Here is a 21408-nt window from a genome sequence, read left to right on the forward strand (position 1 = left end):
TCAAAATAGAAGATTTAAACACGTGGATAACCAAATACGGTTTCGCTGGCCAGCTAAATTCGCAAAAAATAGTTCAACTTCAAAACGAAATAAAGTGTCGACACAAAAATGATATATCACAAATACAAAAAGATGGATTTGACGACTTACTCTTCTGGTTAAACTGGACTAATGAGGATGTGAAAAAGGCCGTAGCCGGCATCACACCTTATCAACAACAGTTAAAAAATGCTTTACATGTGATTTCGAAAGAACACATTAACAGATGGGTAGATAAACATTGGATAAACCTAGCAACTGGCCCTCTGGAGGAATATGTTAATCATGCCCTCCACACAGAAAGAGTGTTAGACAAAAAACAAAAAGAGAAGATAGATGTCTTCCTCGACGAAGAAGCAGAAATATACTATCAAGGCAGAGAGAGAGATAATTTTAGAGGACACGGCAGAGACCGTGGGAGAGTAAGATATGGTAGAAATCGACAGGTCCATAGTACCTTTAGAAGTATATTTAGTGAGTACTTATTTCAGCCACTGTGTGTGTGTGTGTTAATTATATATATATATATATATAAATCTAGAAACAACCAACCCATGCCAAAAATGAGACAATTCGGCTTACAAAACTCGTAAGAACTGTCTTGCAAAAGGACATATTTAGGCTTTGACAAGTGAACAGCAGGGGGTCAAAGCCAGCGAGCAGAGGCACAGGGAATGTGCAGGGAAGAGCAGAAAAAAAGGCTTTTACTGATCTCTGAGAGCTAAGTAATCAGCATGGTAGCTGGGAGACCTCTAATGAAGAGTCCTCACGACAGAAGCAGGAAAGCAGTTTCCAAAATCGCTATGTGGGGTGTACTTTCCTTGGGTTAGGCATCATTTATACCAGACCAGTAGCGTGACATCGTAAGCACGTATAGATCATGGAAAGATCATGGATAATTGTTAGATAAATTGTAGAAGTTATCATTTATTTGCTTAGCTTGCATTAGTATAATGGACAATTTTAGATGTCTCGCCTTCAAAAAGAAGACTCAGCATCATCCGATGGAAGGGCGCCTGGACCAAGGACGTGATCGGATGTGGTCGGGTCGTGACAGGTGTTGGTTCAATATTATGTGTTGTGTCTTATTGTTTAGAATACTATGTCTGGGAAAAACCCTCTTATTATCAAATATTTTGTGTTGTGTCTTATTGCTTAGAACATTATGATTTGTAAATCCCTCCTATTTCAAATAAAAGCAGGAGCGAGGGGGGGGATTGTTTAGAGCGTGTTGAGAGGCTGTGATCTGAACAATCTCCCATACGCCCTCCTCATGAGAAAAAGAAACCAGCGTCTTCATTCCTTTTGTGTCTATTTTTTATAATGTTGGGTAAGATAAATCCAACATTAAATTGGTCCTTCGAGCCGGATGTCAACACACCCGAGGATTCCAGTTGTGGAGCCGACTTCCAGTTAAGAGACCGTGGCCACGGCAAGTAAGACCCTTTTACGGGACTGGTCTTCGTCCTCCTCAACTGGGATCTGAAGGTTGACGACAATCCACAGGATTGAAGACGAGTGGTGAGTTAAATTTTAAAAAAATTTTTGGGGAAAAAAGGATTAAAGAGTGAGTGAATTGCGCGACGAAGAAGTCTGCGGCAGAACAAACCTTGTGTAATACTAGTCACTGGCAAGTGGTCAAGATGGACAACGGTATCCGATAAAATCCGTGGGGACGGCGGGGTCCTGTACGTACTTAAATTCCGTATTTCTGTGTTTCTGTGTTTCCGTGTTTTCGTGTGTTTATAAAAACGTTATTAATATCGTGTGTATGTGTAAAAGTATGAATGTATAAGACGGGATTGTAAATGACAACTGAGTTTGGAAGCAAAGGCAAGAATTCTCCGCCCCAATTAGGGTAGAAGCTTGAGAATTACCAAAACTCAGACATTTATTGTCACCCTGTCATTTTTGAATAAAGTCAGTATTTAGGTCACTCTAGGTGCAAATGAACTGACTTCCAAATTCACAAAAATGGGAATAAATAACAGTAAACAGGATCAAAAAATAGACCTAACGTGTAAAGATTGGAAATATGTTCAACTTCAAAACCATTTCAAAATAGAAGATTTAAACACGTGGATAACCAAATACGGTTTCGCTGGCCAGCTAAATTCGCAAAAAATAGTTCAACTTCAAAACGAAATAAAGTGTCGACACAAAAATGATATATCACAAATACAAAAAGATGGATTTGACGACTTACTCTTCTGGTTAAACTGGACTAATGAGGATGTGAAAAAGGCCGTAGCCGGCATCACACCTTATCAACAACAGTTAAAAAATGCTTTACATGTGATTTCGAAAGAACACATTAACAGATGGGTAGATAAACATTGGATAAACCTAGCAACTGGCCCTCTGGAGGAATATGTTAATCATGCCCTCCACGCAGAAAGAGTGTTAGACAAAAAACAAAAAGAGAAGATAGATGTCTTCCTCGACGAAGAAGCAGAAATATACTATCAAGGCAGAGAGAGAGATAATTTTAGAGGACACGGCAGAGACCGTGGGAGAGTAAGATATGGTAGAAATCGACAGGTCCATAGTACCTTTAGAAGTATATTTAGTGAGTACTTATTTCAGCCACTGTGTGTGTGTGTGTTAATTATATATATATATATATATAAATCTAGAAACAACCAACCCATGCCAAAAATGAGACAATTCGGCTTACAAAACTCGTAAGAACTGTCTTGCAAAAGGACATATTTAGGCTTTGACAAGTGAACAGCAGGGGGTCAAAGCCAGCGAGCAGAGGCACAGGGAATGTGCAGGGAAGAGCAGAAAAAAAGGCTTTTACTGATCTCTGAGAGCTAAGTAATCAGCATGGTAGCTGGGAGACCTCTAATGAAGAGTCCTCACGACAGAAGCAGGAAAGCAGTTTCCAAAATCGCTATGTGGGGTGTACTTTCCTTGGGTTAGGCATCATTTATACCAGACCAGTAGCGTGACATCGTAAGCACGTATAGATCATGGAAAGATCATGGATAATTGTTAGATAAATTGTAGAAGTTATCATTTATTTGCTTAGCTTGCATTAGTATAATGGACAATTTTAGATGTCTCGCCTTCAAAAAGAAGACTCAGCATCATCCGATGGAAGGGCGCCTGGACCAAGGACGTGATCGGATGTGGTCGGGTCGTGACAGGTGTTGGTTCAATATTATGTGTTGTGTCTTATTGTTTAGAATACTATGTCTGGGAAAAACCCTCTTATTATCAAATATTTTGTGTTGTGTCTTATTGCTTAGAACATTATGATTTGTAAATCCCTCCTATTTCAAATAAAAGCAGGAGCGAGGGGGGGGATTGTTTAGAGCGTGTTGAGAGGCTGTGATCTGAACAATCTCCCATACGCCCTCCTCATGAGAAAAAGAAACCAGCGTCTTCATTCCTTTTGTGTCTATTTTTTATAATGTTGGGTAAGATAAATCCAACATTAAATTGGTCCTTCGAGCCGGATGTCAACACACCCGAGGATTCCAGTTGTGGAGCCGACTTCCAGTTAAGAGACCGTGGCCACGGCAAGTAAGACCCTTTTACGGGACTGGTCTTCGTCCTCCTCAACTGGGATCTGAAGGTTGACGACAATCCACAGGATTGAAGACGAGTGGTGAGTTAAATTTTAAAAAAATTTTTGGGGAAAAAAGGATTAAAGAGTGAGTGAATTGCGCGACGAAGAAGTCTGCGGCAGAACAAACCTTGTGTAATACTAGTCACTGGCAAGTGGTCAAGATGGACAACGGTATCCGATAAAATCCGTGGGGACGGCGGGGTCCTGTACGTACTTAAATTCCGTATTTCTGTGTTTCTGTGTTTCCGTGTTTTCGTGTGTTTATAAAAACGTTATTAATATCGTGTGTATGTGTAAAAGTATGAATGTATAAGACGGGATTGTAAATGACAACTGAGTTTGGAAGCAAAGGCAAGAATTCTCCGCCCCAATTAGGGTAGAAGCTTGAGAATTACCAAAACTCAGACATTTATTGTCACCCTGTCATTTTTGAATAAAGTCAGTATTTAGGTCACTCTAGGTGCAAATGAACTGACTTCCAAATTCACAAAAATGGGAATAAATAACAGTAAACAGGATCAAAAAATAGACCTAACGTGTAAAGATTGGAAATATGTTCAACTTCAAAACCATTTCAAAATAGAAGATTTAAACACGTGGATAACCAAATACGGTTTCGCTGGCCAGCTAAATTCGCAAAAAATAGTTCAACTTCAAAACGAAATAAAGTGTCGACACAAAAATGATATATCACAAATACAAAAAGATGGATTTGACGACTTACTCTTCTGGTTAAACTGGACTAATGAGGATGTGAAAAAGGCCGTAGCCGGCATCACACCTTATCAACAACAGTTAAAAAATGCTTTACATGTGATTTCGAAAGAACACATTAACAGATGGGTAGATAAACATTGGATAAACCTAGCAACTGGCCCTCTGGAGGAATATGTTAATCATGCCCTCCACGCAGAAAGAGTGTTAGACAAAAAACAAAAAGAGAAGATAGATGTCTTCCTCGACGAAGAAGCAGAAATATACTATCAAGGCAGAGAGAGAGATAATTTTAGAGGACACGGCAGAGACCGTGGGAGAGTAAGATATGGTAGAAATCGACAGGTCCATAGTACCTTTAGAAGTATATTTAGTGAGTACTTATTTCAGCCACTGTGTGTGTGTGTGTTAATTATATATATATATATATATAAATCTAGAAACAACCAACCCATGCCAAAAATGAGACAATTCGGCTTACAAAACTCGTAAGAACTGTCTTGCAAAAGGACATATTTAGGCTTTGACAAGTGAACAGCAGGGGGTCAAAGCCAGCGAGCAGAGGCACAGGGAATGTGCAGGGAAGAGCAGAAAAAAAGGCTTTTACTGATCTCTGAGAGCTAAGTAATCAGCATGGTAGCTGGGAGACCTCTAATGAAGAGTCCTCACGACAGAAGCAGGAAAGCAGTTTCCAAAATCGCTATGTGGGGTGTACTTTCCTTGGGTTAGGCATCATTTATACCAGACCAGTAGCGTGACATCGTAAGCACGTATAGATCATGGAAAGATCATGGATAATTGTTAGATAAATTGTAGAAGTTATCATTTATTTGCTTAGCTTGCATTAGTATAATGGACAATTTTAGATGTCTCGCCTTCAAAAAGAAGACTCAGCATCATCCGATGGAAGGGCGCCTGGACCAAGGACGTGATCGGATGTGGTCGGGTCGTGACAGGTGTTGGTTCAATATTATGTGTTGTGTCTTATTGTTTAGAATACTATGTCTGGGAAAAACCCTCTTATTATCAAATATTTTGTGTTGTGTCTTATTGCTTAGAACATTATGATTTGTAAATCCCTCCTATTTCAAATAAAAGCAGGAGCGAGGGGGGGGATTGTTTAGAGCGTGTTGAGAGGCTGTGATCTGAACAATCTCCCATACGCCCTCCTCATGAGAAAAAGAAACCAGCGTCTTCATTCCTTTTGTGTCTATTTTTTATAATGTTGGGTAAGATAAATCCAACATTAAATTGGTCCTTCGAGCCGGATGTCAACACACCCGAGGATTCCAGTTGTGGAGCCGACTTCCAGTTAAGAGACCGTGGCCACGGCAAGTAAGACCCTTTTACGGGACTGGTCTTCGTCCTCCTCAACTGGGATCTGAAGGTTGACGACAATCCACAGGATTGAAGACGAGTGGTGAGTTAAATTTTAAAAAAATTTTTGGGGAAAAAAGGATTAAAGAGTGAGTGAATTGCGCGACGAAGAAGTCTGCGGCAGAACAAACCTTGTGTAATACTAGTCACTGGCAAGTGGTCAAGATGGACAACGGTATCCGATAAAATCCGTGGGGACGGCGGGGTCCTGTACGTACTTAAATTCCGTATTTCTGTGTTTCTGTGTTTCCGTGTTTTCGTGTGTTTATAAAAACGTTATTAATATCGTGTGTATGTGTAAAAGTATGAATGTATAAGACGGGATTGTAAGTGACAACTGAGTTTGGAAGCAAAGGCAAGAATTCTCCGCCCCAATTAGGGTAGAAGCTTGAGAATTACCAAAACTCAGACATTTATTGTCACCCTGTCATTTTTGAATAAAGTCAGTATTTAGGTCACTCTAGGTGCAAATGAACTGACTTCCAAATTCACAAAAATGGGAATAAATAACAGTAAACAGGATCAAAAAATAGACCTAACGTGTAAAGATTGGAAATATGTTCAACTTCAAAACCATTTCAAAATAGAAGATTTAAACACGTGGATAACCAAATACGGTTTCGCTGGCCAGCTAAATTCGCAAAAAATAGTTCAACTTCAAAACGAAATAAAGTGTCGACACAAAAATGATATATCACAAATACAAAAAGATGGATTTGACGACTTACTCTTCTGGTTAAACTGGACTAATGAGGATGTGAAAAAGGCCGTAGCCGGCATCACACCTTATCAACAACAGTTAAAAAATGCTTTACATGTGATTTCGAAAGAACACATTAACAGATGGGTAGATAAACATTGGATAAACCTAGCAACTGGCCCTCTGGAGGAATATGTTAATCATGCCCTCCACGCAGAAAGAGTGTTAGACAAAAAACAAAAAGAGAAGATAGATGTCTTCCTCGACGAAGAAGCAGAAATATACTATCAAGGCAGAGAGAGAGATAATTTTAGAGGACACGGCAGAGACCGTGGGAGAGTAAGATATGGTAGAAATCGAAATTATTATGATAATACCATCTGTTGGTGCTGTGGAAACAAAGGCCACATTGCACGTGAATGCCCTAAAAAAGAAAAAAAGAAAAATAAAAGAGAATACGGACAAACTACTGCATGACTAGGCCAGCCTGCTTCCCAACTCAACAAATCCTCTTGTGTAAACATTACAGAGAATGAGGAGGTGGATTTCAATTTACAGGACATTCTGAGTTTGGACACTGAAAAACCTGAAATAACCTTGTAGAATGCCCATTTTCGAAGTCCCGGAGTGCCCTGTGAATTTGTTGGGAAGAGACGGCTTATTCCAACTAGGACTTGTACTCAAATATGAATTAAACATAAATTAAAAAGAGAGGACCTTGATGTAACACTGGAAAACAGAGAAAGTACATTCTATTACACAATCGATATCCCAGACAAACCACAGTTAAACGTGGGAAAGGCTGTTGTCTGCAGCCTTGGAGCTTATCACAAAAATAGAAGATAAAAAAGAATGTGATGAGCTGCAGTAATACAGAGAGCAGCATGCGTACCAATCCCACGCACATTGTTAAATTCATTAAGACCAGACGCTACTGTGTTTACAGTAGTAGACATAAGTAATGCATTCTTTACAGTACCAATAGAAAATAACAGTCAATTTTGGTTTGCATTCACATTTGAGAAAACAAAAATATATATATATACTTTTACTAGATTACCGCAAGGTTACTGTGAAAGTCTAACTAATTATTCACAAGTTATGACAACACGCATGTCTTCTGGCATCTACAGATGGAGAGACATGCAAGGATTCATTGACTTTACTGCATCATCTAACAGAAGAGGGACATAAAGTTAACAAAAAATAAATTGCAATGATGTAAAAGACAAGTTAAATATCTAGGCCATAATTTAAGTATAGGAGGAAAGACTATATTAGAAGACAGGAGAGCTATAGTCTTAAAAAATCCTAAACCACAGACGAAGAAACATATAATAATCATTTTTAGGTCTGACAAATTATTGTAGAACATGGATTCCAAACTATGCAGAAATTGTTGCAACATTGTCAAAATTAATACATGAAAACAACCTTAAAATTACATCACCTGTTTAATGGAGTACAGAGGCAGAAAAGGCCTTCTGTGACATTAAACAACATTTGGTCTCCAGTGCTGCGCTAGGCCTTCCAAATTTAATGATAAAACATTCATTCAAATGGTAGATTGTAAAAGCTATTGCATGACCTCCGTACTTACACAACAATACGGTGATAAGCTAAGACCAATAGCTTATTTTTCAACTAGAGAGCAGTTCACCCTAAAGGTCCCACATACAGTGTCTGCTCTCCTATTGCAAATCACCTGCAAGACATTTATCTTGCATTGCCATCTTGCTATCAGAACCACATTTGACTGTTGAGCGATGCACAACCTTAAATCCAGCCACACTAATACCAAATGATGAAGGCACGCAGCATGATTGACAGGAATTGGCTGAACAAGCTGCTGAATTAGTAGCATTAATCGAGGCATGCAAACTAATGATAAATAAAGATGGTACAATCTATACTGATAGCCAATATGAGTATTCCACAACAAGAACGCAATTATTGGGAAAAACAAAGTGCAAAACTACAAAATGAAATTTACATTAGCACAGGAAAAAAAAAAAAAAAAAAAAAAAAAAAAAACTATTCAAATGGGCTGCTATATTGAGACATGCTGTGTCACGTCTCAACCGGAGGGATGGTGGCACAGATAGATTGACACTTTACAGCCCTAAAAAATAGCAGAAAGAAACACGTGGGTTCATTTAACACACTGTAAGAGTCATTTCAGCTGAGTGCTCAAACAGGGAAGGTGAGCAAAAGTCTGATAACGAAGCGGGAGCAGATGTGTAGATTCTGAAAACGCTTGCTGGTCAGTGAAGAAAAAAGACACCAACCCTTTTAGTGAGAACTCAGCAGAAAGGCACACCCACGTTGGTTATGAGATTCGATAAGTTGTTACGTAGCAACTTTGGCTACTATGATGTTGGTTTTGTTTTTGTGGTACATGGGACGTCCCACCCTCAATGATAAAACCCATTTTTTAGATAGAAAATCACCTACCAACTGGACCAATATGACGAACCCAATAATAATAATAAAAAAAATTTTGAATCATTAACTCGTGTCAAAAGGAGTACAGCTGATGATCAAAATTGTGCGCATGGCCTCCAAACGCGGCAAAAAGGTTTAATATTTTGTGCCCCCCAAAATCAAGCTGCTTTAATCATAATTCCATATGCGGCTCTCACCAATGATGCTCAAGAGAATGGGCAGAATTGGGGATTTGGATATGACTGGTATGCAACTATAGGCTTTGGATGGGAACACCTCATTGGTGAAACAAGTTATGATTGGTCCAGTTGGTCAAAAAAAATAAAAAATAAAAAAACAGCAAAAGAACATAGAAAGGAGTTTAACCTAAGCAAAACGGCTTGTGTTATGTTGTGTATTGTATATTGTGTACTGTGTTATAGGAACAGTGTTAAACCAAAAATGCCATTGAAAACTTCAAAGAAAGGTGGACAAATTTTAATTTAATTTTAACAACATAACTACTGATGATTGGTTCCTTGTAAATCATGGGATCCTATATATCCCGTAAAAGAAGCAGATAAACACAAACCGATGTTTTCTACTTTAGTAGCACCAAATAATTTCACTTGTATAAACATGATTAATAAAGGAAAAAAAAATTAGGACCACTGAACGACACACAGTTAAAGTAACCTTAAAAGTCAAACCAAATTTTGTGCCAGTGGCACGGAGCGACATCTGGTGGTGGTGCGGAGATGATAGACTGTTTGATAGATTACCTAAAGATATATCTAGATTATGCGCTATTATCACTTAGATATTGCATGTGTCAGTATACCCTATGCCTGTTCAAGATTTAATGGAAAGGGCACCAATGTTTTTGTCCAATCTAAAAACATATACAAAAAAGAGATTTGTCATGGCAGGGGCAAAATAATCCAACATACATCAACGCCAGGTGTTCCTCGTGGGGGTTCCTAATCAATACAAATTGGGTGACCAGGTTGCAGGAGGATTTGAGTCTTTCATATGCTGGTGGTGTACGATTAATAAAAATGTTGATGGGATAAACTACATCCACTTCAATGTACAGAGATTAGGAAATTGGACTCAGAGTGGGTTGGAAGCTGTGCACGAGCAGCTCAAGGACGTTCCAAAGACCGCATAGCTGTCGACATGCTCCTCGCAAGAGAGGGAGGTGTTTGCGGTATGTTTGGAGAACAAACAATACTGCTTCAGATGGCAGCTTGACCAGAGCCATCGATGGTCTGCGGACCCTCAATCAACACTCCTTGTGGGACAGCTCGAATGGACGTTTTTGGTAAATATAAAACCCTAATTACACCAATATTGATATCAATTGCTGTTTTTGCAGCCATTCTGACATTATGTGGATGTTGTTGTATCCCATGCATTCTGGCATTAATCAGTAAATTAATCACCACAGCCATAACCCCGATGGAGAAATCGTATGGAGCTGATGTATACTGTATGATGATAATGATGATTATGATGATAATGATGATTTTGCTTTACCTGATTTGTTACCTGGTACAGATGATTACAATGTTTAAACTACAACATTCATATATGACAAGTTACTCTGAGTGTAAATGTATTTGTTTCATAAAAATGATTCTACAGTTAAAAATCGAAATGAAGTGACTGTAAGATGATATGAGAATTTGTGCAAATACATGATAAACAGGAGGGAAATGTTAGATAAATTGTAGAAGTTATCATTTATTTGCTTAGCTTGCATTAGTATAATGGACAATTTTAGATGTCTCGCCTTCAAAAAGAAGACTCAGCATCATCCGATGGAAGGGCGCCTGGACCAAGGACGTGATCGGATGTGGTCGGGTCGTGACAGGTGTTGGTTCAATATTATGTGTTGTGTCTTATTGTTTAGAATACTATGTCTGGGAAAAACCCTCTTATTATCAAATATTTTGTGTTGTGTCTTATTGCTTAGAACATTATGATTTGTAAATCCCTCCTATTTCAAATAAAAGCAGGAGCGAGGGGGGGGATTGTTTAGAGCGTGTTGAGAGGCTGTGATCTGAACAATCTCCCATACGCCCTCCTCATGAGAAAAAGAAACCAGCGTCTTCATTCCTTTTGTGTCTATTTTTTATAATGTTGGGTAAGATAAATCCAACAATAATTTATTAGATTTTTTTTTTCTTTATAAACAACGTTCATGCATTTCTTTTTAAGATGTCCTGTGATTACTGCAAATTTGTGTTTCACATTTCTGCCAAACTGAATCACACCAGAGATCGTTTGAGGCCTCGGTCTGCTCGTGGTTCAGATAGCATTCACCCTTCATCCAAACAAAATGCATGGATGAAATGCAAACAAACTAAACCTGTACTAGATCAACACACACCACCCAAAAATAATTTTTCATGTTCATTTTTTTCCCCCCATATCATTAAGCTTACACAAGGAGCACAGCGGAAGAATGCTCACTCAGCTAAGGCTTTTCTTTGCATGTTTTCATTGATCAATTTGTATTTTTTCACCTTGACATGTATGTTACATTAACTCAAAAATCAAAACCATGGTATTATTATAATTATCATCGTAATTATTATTAACGTTGTAGAACAGTAACTGATATTAAAAAAAAAATGGCATACTCAGGTCAAGTTTCACATTATCCTGTAACTTTGTGTGGACTACAATAACAAATGTGTTCTTATGTAACATCAATCAACAAAATGTTTAAAATAATTTCTTTCACAGTAACATCAATGTCGGAAAATGGCATTCAATGCTCCTCAATGTCAATATTATTTTGATTTATTTTATTTTGGAATTACTTAACTGTTGAAAGAATGTGGTGGGATTATGAAGATTTCTGCTATTAAAATGGCACACACGGAAATTCATTTCAAGTGAACATCTAAAAATGTGTTCTCTATATTTATTGTTCTTTTAGCACAAAATCTTTTGACGTGAATGTGCATAATATCTAAAGCCCCGTTATGCATCTTAGAACAGAATTCTGCAAAGACATATTACTCATTGTTTGCGGCTGTATTACTAATCTGCTACGTAATGAAAATTAGATTTTTAGGGAAGCAGCCATATTGCGTGTACTTACACATTTATGAAACAACCCTTTTTTGCTGCAGACACCATGAAGATATATTCATTCCAAATTAATCATGTCTTGGTTTTCACTTAAAAATCTGAGTGATGTGAATAGGGATCAGAATATCAAGCTATTGGAAAGTGAGATGAAATGTTGGTTATGCCTTGATCAGACCAAGCAGAGCACATCTCAGATGATATGACTGAAATATGTATGAAGTATATGGCATTAGCTCCACTGAGGCCAGGCTTGGTGTAGTGTTCCGGGAAAGCAATGGCTCTCAATGACTATAGTACTTGTGCGTAGGACATTGAACATAGATTATTAATCAAGGTCGTAATGGCTGAACAAGCAAGACAACCACAACCTACAGATGAGTCACGGCCAAAGAGTGGTTTCTTTGGGGTTATGAAGTAAATGTACACATGTATCTCAATGAGTGCTGATGAGACAAATTTAAAGGTAAACATCATAGTCCTAGCTTCAAGCTGCCAGAATCATTTACTGAAGTCCACCAAAAGGAAAAAGAAAAAAATGAAGGCTTAAAAACTTTCAAAGCTTTTTTGTTTTTTCTTTAAATAAGACATTGTGCAATTTTCCTCTAATTAAAACCGTTCCCAGGGGTCTTAATAATATGTGAGGCATACTTTGGTCAAAATACCCCAGGGATCAACATAGGGGTGGAACGGTTGACAAAATCCACGGTTTGGTCCATATCTCGGTTTTGTGGTCACGGTTTCTAGTTCAGTTCGCTACACGTAGACACTTCAATTCAAAATCAATTATGTCTTGTATAGTTGGGTTCAAACTGAATGCATATTCTTCACAGCATTATTATGAATTTTTATTATTGTATAATTATTTGAACTTTTTTTATTGATAAAAAAAAAGAAAAAGCGGCTCAGAAAATGGATGGATGGAAAAAATACATATTTGTTAGAGCTGTAGCAGACCTGGGCATTCTATGGACCGCGGCCCATATCCGGCCCGATGGCTGACCCTGTCCGGCCCGCGTGAGGCCAATCATAAATTAGAAAATACATTTAAAAAAAATATGTATGCCGTGCATGCAATACAACTGTGTTGTTTTTATTTTAAAAAGCGTTACGTTCGTATTTACTTCCGTGTGGACGCACGTGCGAGCGTGAGCCATGAGTGTAGGTAAATAGCAACAAGTGATGCTAGCTAGGTTACCTTCAAGATGTCAGCTCACGGCAAGAAAAGAAGAGTTGATAACGAATGCCATGTTTTCAACAAAACATGAACTGCCAAGTACTTCTTTACAGAAGTCAAAGGTGTGTTTAATTTGTGGTACACAGGTCGCTGTGTTAAAAGACTACAATTTGAATCACCACTACATGACCAAACATGAGGATAAATACAGAAATCTGTCTGATGAAGAGCGCACACGGGAGTCTGATGCGTTGCTAACAAAACTGCGAAGCCAACACGGATTTTTTATAAAACGTTGCACACCCAAAGATGCAGCCGTCAGGACAAGTTATGTAATTTCTCACAAAGTCGCCAAATAAAGTAGGGCGTTTTCTGACGGAGAGCTTATTAAGGACTGCTTATTGGACTCTGTTGCGCTGTTATGCCCAGAGAAAAGGGGAACATTTGAGAACGAACCACTCTCCCAATGCACTGTAACGAGGTGGGTTGAGGACATCGCTGGAAACTTAGAGCTTCAGCTGAAGAACAGAGCGGCCGGCTTTGACTATTTTTCTCTGGCGGTGGATGAGAGCTCCGATGTACATGACACTGCCCAGCTGCTCATCTTTTTATGTGGAATAACTGCAGACTTTCAAATCACAGAGGAGCTAGCAGCCATGCAATCAATGAAAGTGACCACCACTGGGAGTGACTTGTTCACAGAGGTAACTGCATGTTTTGACAAGTTAGGACTGAAATGGGACAAGCTGGCAGGTGTGACAACGGACGCTTGTCCAAATCTGACTGGGAACAATGTTGGACCTTTGAAGAGAATGGAGGATAAAGTGACAGAAATTAACCCTGTGCAGAAATTGACATTCTTACATTGTATTATACATTAGGAAGTGTTGTGTAAATCATTGTTAAAAAAATAACCATGTTGTTGCTGCTGTAACTAGAATAGTTAATTTCATCAGAGCGAGAGCATTAAATCACAGACAGTTTGTTGCACTTTTGGAAGAAAATGAGACAGAACATGGTGACATAAGCTATCACTGTGCCGTCAGGTGGTTCAGCCTAGGCAAAGTACTGAAAAGTGCCTGGGACCTGAGAGACCAGATTCACGATTTCTGTGTGAAGAAAGGACATGACATCCCACAGCTTTCAGATGAAGACTGGGTGGCAGACCTCGGATTTCTTGTGGATGTGAGTGCACTGTTGAATGAACTAAATGTCAAACTGCAATCCAAGGGCCTTTTTGTACATGAAATGTACAGTGCAGTGAAGGCTTTCATGAGAAAGTTGCAGCTTATCTCAAGCCAAGTGGAGAACAACATTCTCACCCACTTGCCAACACTAAAGGAAGCAACAAGATCAGCTGATCACCTCTACAAGTACTCATCCATGTTAGAAGCACTGCATGGAGTTTTCAAGGCGATTTCAAGATTTCAAAACAGTTGAGAGTGAAATGCACATGGTTTCTTCTCCCTTCAACTGCAGTGTTGATAATACACCAAGTGATGTTCAGATGGAACTCATCAACTTGCAGTCCGACACTTCTGGCAGAGCACTTCAGGTCAGTCTCACTGCTGGATTTTTACTCTTCCACACCTGAGAAAGCATTCTCAGACGATTCTAGTCCTCTTTGGATCCAAACACAGATCCTCTATCACTGATGACCACCTCTCAGCTGTCCTTCGCATAGCCACCTCAGACATTCAGCCAGATTTCAATGGCCTTGTTCAAGCCCAAAACAGACTTGTTTTCACTTCATTTTACCTCTTCAGTGAGAATAATCCAGTTACAAATTTCAGTGTTTATGGAGATTAACAAGTTAAAAATAAATTGCACTGATGTGATGAATGTTTTTGTTTATTACTTCTACAGGAGTATTTTCTTATTTGACATATACACCACAATTTCACATAGCCTATTTATATAAATATTTACAGAATATTTTTATTCCAATTACCAGTACCAGCTATTCAAAATATAGAATTTAGTGCATTTTACAATGGGACAAAGTTGAGAATTAAGTTCACGTTATCAGTGGTGTGGCCCTCTGAGACAATTCTGGTTTCGTTTGAATTTGAGCGATTCCGGTCCCGATTAAGGTTCCAAACGATTCTCGATTCTGATTCTTTAAAGAGGCTGGGTCAAAAAGGTTTGCATGGTTCAACTAAAGGATGTCCAAATTATGAACATCAATTTTCTTAGCAGCCCGCAGCATAAACTAAAATTAACATTTTACTCGGGGTTCTTTATAACCAGTATCAATATCAAACCTATGAAATAAAAGGCAATGCATGTGTAACTAACCCAACTGACTTAATATTCATGAATTATTGTTTCGGCTAAAAATATAGCATTGTTAAAATAGTTATTTGCGACTGTTTTATCACGTCAAATGGTTTATATGTGCAAGATTTAAGTTTACTTCCTGTTTCAAGCATGTTGCCCTTAATTTTGAAGGGTTCGCACCAGAATTTTGGCACAAAAAATAACTTCACACGACACCGGAAAAAACGAAAGTAAAATGAAAAAGAGTAATGAATGGAACCAAATGCTCTGTAAAACATTGATTCCTTTACCTAGCCACCTATGAGACACAAGGTTAGCGTTTGTGATACTGTGAGACGTGTTTGTGTATTTTGTCCCAATTCATTGTGATGTAAAGTTGCTAGTTTGACCTTTGGTGATGTGTTAGCTCAATGTTAAGCTTGTAATGCCACCGTTTCTACTATGTTTTCGGTATGGTAAAGTAATTTCTATTTTATTTTTGTGTCTGTCATCAGGTCTTACGTTGGTTTGAAGACTAAAATAAATGCTAAAAACCATCAGTGCATGGGTAACTTACACATCTTCGAAGGCACCATTAATGCTGAAAGATACATACAGGTGTTGGAGAAACATGCTGCCATCCAAGCAACATCTTTTTCATGGACGCTCCTGCTTATTTCAGCTAGACAATGCCAAACCACATTCTGCACATGTTACAACAGCGTGACTTCGTACTAAAAGAGTGCGGGTACGAGACTGGCCTGCCTGCAGTCCAGACCTGTCTCCCATTGAAAATGTGTGGCGCATTATGAAGCATAAAATACGACAACGGGGACCCCGGACTGTTGAACTGCTGAAGCTGTACATCAAGCAAGAGTGGGAAAGAATTCCACATACAAAGCTTCAACAATTAGTGTTGTCAGTTCCCAAACGGTTATTTAATGTTGTTAAAAGAAAAGGTGATGTAACACAGTGGTAAACATGACCCTGTGCCAGCTTTTTTGGAACGTGTTGCAGCCATAAAATTCTAAGTTCATGATTATTTGCTAAAAACAATAAAGTTTATCAGTTTGAACATTAAATATCTTGTCTTTGTAGTGCATTCAATTAAATATATGTTGAACATGATTTGGAAATCATTGTATTCTCTTTATATTTGTGTTTAACACAACGTCCCAACTTCATTGGAATTGGGGTTTTAATTTCATGGAAGGATCTCCGAGTTGTTTGTGAGCTTTTGAGTTCCAGGAAGAGTGCTTTGAGTCGTATTTCAGGCTGAGCAGGGAGCTTTTAAAGGGAGTTTGAAAGTCTTCCGAAGAGACGTCCCTGTATATCATTTATCTATTGGCTCAAATTTTGGGATAGTGGGACACCGCGATTCCGCCATTTCCCTCTTGCCGTTTACAGTACAAGTCCGCCAAAATAGCACTCAGAAATCCTTCCACCAGCCCATCTCTGATTGGAGGAGCTTCTGATGTCACAGATGTTTTTTTCTATGAGACGACACAACGCTGAGCGTCAGATTCCCTCTGCATTGACGCAACGTGGTGTGTCGCTTCAAAACGCGCTGCTGTCCTCTCAGCACATACAGAATAAATGGGAAAGTCGAGGATGTCAGACACCTTGCCAAGTGCAGTGTAAAAAGACCTTAAGAAAGGCCTGACTTCACACTGAGTAAGTACATTTGTGATTAAATTGAGACAGGATCATTATTTCAGTATTTATACTTTTTAATTATATTTTTGTTTGATAATTTGCTGCTCTACTCTGTAGGTACCTTGGCTCAACAAACAAACTGATAAAATCATTACTCTCCTAAATAAAAGCTCAAGTTATTAAATAAGTCTTATATGATGCACATAGACTTACATCTTACATCATTTATATCCAATAGGGGTAGAGGAGTGATTATTATTTGTATTATTATTATTATCTTCCTGATGATAATCACGTATGAATGAGTTCAGCTCATAAATAAAGTTCACTCCATAAACTTCTTCATCTCTTCTTTCATGAAACATGGACAGTATTCTCACCTTTTTGCCTGGCTATAACGTCAAAATCTGAATGGCTTGCTTAGAGACAATTTTTTTGATGCCCTATTATTTGTATCGGTGCAATTAAAAGTACATCCCCCAAAATTAAGAAAAGTTTTTCGGTCATCAAAAAATATGCCTTTGCTTTCAATGGTTTCTTCTGGAAATTATTCAGTATTACAAACAAATCAGGAATTAAAATGTGACAAATCAGACATGGTCAATGGAAGGGACCCTGTACAGATACAGCATAGGATGTAAAAGGGATATTGAACCTGAGGTATGTCACCTGACTTGGTGCAGGCAGCGTGGGTTCAGTTCCAACTCACGAAAAGTAATTCTGTCTCAAAATCAAGAACTATTTACTCCACTTTTTGCTCTGTGTCCATGTCTGATTTGCAAACATACTGTGTAACATTATTGATTTGAAAGTAAACACCCCTGTAAGGATTGTCAGCTCAGTAAAGACTGCTTTAGTTTTGGTTCTGAATGCGGAGATGTGATTCTGCTGCTGATCTGTGCAGGGGTGTACCTATTCTAGTGGGCTATAGAGCCGCAGGCAAACCAAAAATCCTGAAAAACCATAAACTATTTGCCTTATCACCTTTACAAGAAAGCTGTGATGTGGTGTGTTTAAACGATATATAATTGCTTGAGGGATTGGTTTTACTTTAGCGTTGCAACAATGAATGAATTAATTGACTACTAGTCGATTATGAAATTCATCGACAACTGTTTTGTAAATCAATTAATTGTTTTGGGACCTTGTTTAACTTAAAAAATGCCATATCATCAGAATTGCAGTCTCTCTACAGTAAATATATAGAGATTTATGTAGTAGTAAAAAAAAAAAAAAAAAAATACTTAAACATCAGCTTTTACTTTGGAAAACAATGATAACATTTTTGTCTATTTTCTGACATGTTACGGACCAAACCAGAAACTGAATCATAATCAATTCATGTTTGTGCATTTTCTGTACTATCAATTTGAAATAATGTCCTCTTTTTTTTTAATACAGGGAGAGAAATTAAGCTGTTTTAATCAGAGTTATTGAGTAATTGAAAAAATAATCGATGATTCATCAAGTATTAAAATGATTGTTATTGCCCTAATTGATTTAATAAATTAAAGGTGAAGAATGTCAAACTGGGCCTTGCATTCTTCAATGTGTCTGTATACAGCCCTCAGAAGAAAACATTTGGACACCCCTGTGCTAAACTGATACATAATACATGACACAGGCACAAGAGCCTACTATATGCATTTGCAGGTTACAGTACATCCAGAAAAAAAGCTAAAACTTAAAACAGCACACCTAATTGTACGTGTACTATCTTGTTTACCTTGGAGCAGACCAAAGGTATGATTGTTGGTTTTTGAGGGATTCGAGTGACTGTGCAGACGACCGCATAGGTATACCCAGAGCTTATACAGTGCCGTCAAAAAGTATTGTCCCCCTTCTCAAATACTGACATTTTTGCATAGCTCACCCACTTTAATGTTTAAGATAATCAAAACAAATAAGTATCAGACAAATATAACCCAAATGAACTTAAATGGTGATTTCATTTATTAAGGGGAAAAAAATATATATTTATAGGTACCTGGCCCTGTGTGAAAAAGCAATGGCCCCCTAAATCTAATAACTGGTTGGGCCATCCTCAGCAGCAACAACTGAACTCGAGCATTTTCTAATTTTCTATAACGGGCAATGAGTCTTTCTCATCTCTGTGGAGATATTTTGGACCACTCTTCCATGCAGAACTGTTTGAAGTCAACAAAAATGGAGGGTTTTCGAGCATGAACAGCCTTTTTAAGGTCATGCCACTGCATTTCAATCAGATGCAAGTCTGGACTTTGACGAGGCCACTCCAAAACCTTAATTTTTAAATATGTTTTTGGCATTCAGAAGTTGACTTGCTGGTGTGTTTTGTATCATTATCCTGCTGTAGAACCCAAGCACGCTTCAGCTTGAGGTCACAAACTGATGGCTGAACATTCTCTTTCAGGATTTTCTGTTAAAGAGAAGAATTTATGGTTCCGTTAATCACAACAAGTTGTCCAGTGCCTGAAGGAGGAAGCAGCCCAAGACCATCACACTACCACCACCATGTTTGACTGTTGGTACTTTTTCTGAAATGCTGTTACACCAGATGTAACAAGACACACACCTTCCAGAAAACTCAACTTTCATCTCATCAGTCCATATAATATTCTCCCAAAAGTCTTTGGGATCATTTCTTTTTTTTTTTTTTTTGCAAAAGTAAGATGGGCCCTTATATTGTTTTAGATCAGCAGTGGTTTTTGCCTTGGAACTCTGCCATGGATGCCATTTGTGCCTTGTCTCTTCCTTCTTGTTGTGTCATGAACACTGACCTTAACGGAGGCAAGGGAGGCCTGCAGTTCTTCAGAAGTTGTCCTGAGTTCCTTTGTGACCTCCTGGATGAGTCATTGCTGTTCTCTTGGGGTAATCTTTGTAGGCCAGCCACTCGTGGGAAGGTTCACCACTGTTCCATCTTTCTCCATATGAGGATAATGGCTCTCCCTATGGTTCGCTGGAATCCTAATGCTTTAGAAATGGCTTCTGTAATCCTTTCCAGAATGAATGATGTAAACTGCTTTATTTCTCGACTGTTCTGGAATTTATTTGGATCATGTCATTTTGTTGCATCATTTTTAGATCTTTCGTCCAACTTGATTTTGTCGGGACAGATACTGTTTCAGTGATTTCTTCATTGAACAGGTCTGGAAGCAATCGGGCTTGGGTGTGATCAGTGAAAATTAACCAAAAATTATGATTAGCCACAATTAATTATGATTTAACAACGGGGGTAATCACATTTTCACACAGGGCCAGGTAATTTAGATTTTTTTTTTTTTTCCCCTGAATAAATTAAATAAAATCACCATTTAAAAACGGCGTCTTAAGTTCATTTGGGTTATATTTGTCTGATACTTTTTTGTTTTGAGGATCTTAAACATTAAAGTGGTAAAACTATGAAAAAATATAAGAATTTGAGAAGGGCGCCAATACTTTTTCACGGCACTGTAATTATCTGAATTAGTTTTGGAAGTGGAAGTAAAAAACATTTCCATTAAACCTCTATGCATAACAAGTATCACTTGTGCAAGTGCCCTAAGTACATAACTGAAAATACAGAATTACCTTTTAAGGGGAAAATATATTTAAAAACCTAGCAAAAAGTAGATTTGCCGGTGTGTTTTAGCAAAATGCCAACTAATCCAGCATTCCAACATCAGCAAATACTTTACTCACTTAAACTCTGCTGTGAGAATGTTGAAGCCGTTATACAGGTGACTTTCTATAGAGACCTTCTTTAGGTAGGAGTAGCAGTCCAAGTCCTTGTCTACAAGGTAGTTGGAAACAAGGAAACCTGTGGATGGTAATAACAGATTGTAATTGTATTACTCTGAAAATTATACACTCAACAAAAGAAGCAATCAAAAAAAAAAAAAACTTTTTTTTAAATCAACAACAAAAACAAACAAAAAAAAAATATCAAAATTAACCAAAATAAATATAACCTCGTCCTTGGGCATCTGGGTTGGGCCGTCCTTCCAGGTAGTTGGTGATTGCAGCTAGCTTCCCATTCTTGTTGATCCCCAGCCATGATCCTCCCTCTTTTCCAAATTCCAGGTCTAGACCTAATTTGTGGGGTATTAGTGCAAGAATCTTCACCTTAAAAAGCAATTTTTTTCACATAATAAATACCAATCCTTTGTAGTGTCATGGCCATATTACTTGTTCATATTTTCCACAATTATTTAATGATCCTTAGTTTGATTTATGTGACATCTATAATAACACACAGCTGGTTTGTATTACTAAGTGGAATTAAACATAACTATTTTGAGATTGAAGGAAATTCCAAATCATTAAAAGTGAAAGTACACAACAAAATTGCAATATAGACAGGGGTACATACTTTTCAAAGGAAAAGGTTGTTGCTTGATGTGCATTTTTTTTTTTTTTTTTTTT

At 38.0% G+C, this 21408-nt stretch overlaps 1 protein-coding gene across 3 annotated transcripts in view; it reads right to left on the bottom strand.

Moving 5' to 3' along the window:
- tango2 (transport and golgi organization 2 homolog (Drosophila)) overlaps positions 1-21408 on the bottom strand; it is a 51889-nt gene that overhangs the window by 5740 nt on the left and 24741 nt on the right. For 2 of the 3 annotated variants that reach the window (XM_061766559.1, XM_061766561.1), the window contains 2 exons: positions 20955-21074; positions 20686-20803 (listed from right to left, as the gene is read on the bottom strand). In XM_061766559.1, the coding sequence (XP_061622543.1) occupies positions 20686-20803; positions 20955-21074 (238 nt within the window). Of the gene's footprint in view, positions 1-20685; positions 20804-20954; positions 21109-21408 lie in introns of all 3 variants that reach the window. The other variant, XM_061766560.1, reaches the window with a different exon arrangement.

Source organism: Phyllopteryx taeniolatus, chromosome 3 (genome assembly GCF_024500385.1).
Source record: "Phyllopteryx taeniolatus isolate TA_2022b chromosome 3, UOR_Ptae_1.2, whole genome shotgun sequence".
Lineage (NCBI taxonomy): Eukaryota > Metazoa > Chordata > Actinopteri > Syngnathiformes > Syngnathidae > Phyllopteryx > Phyllopteryx taeniolatus.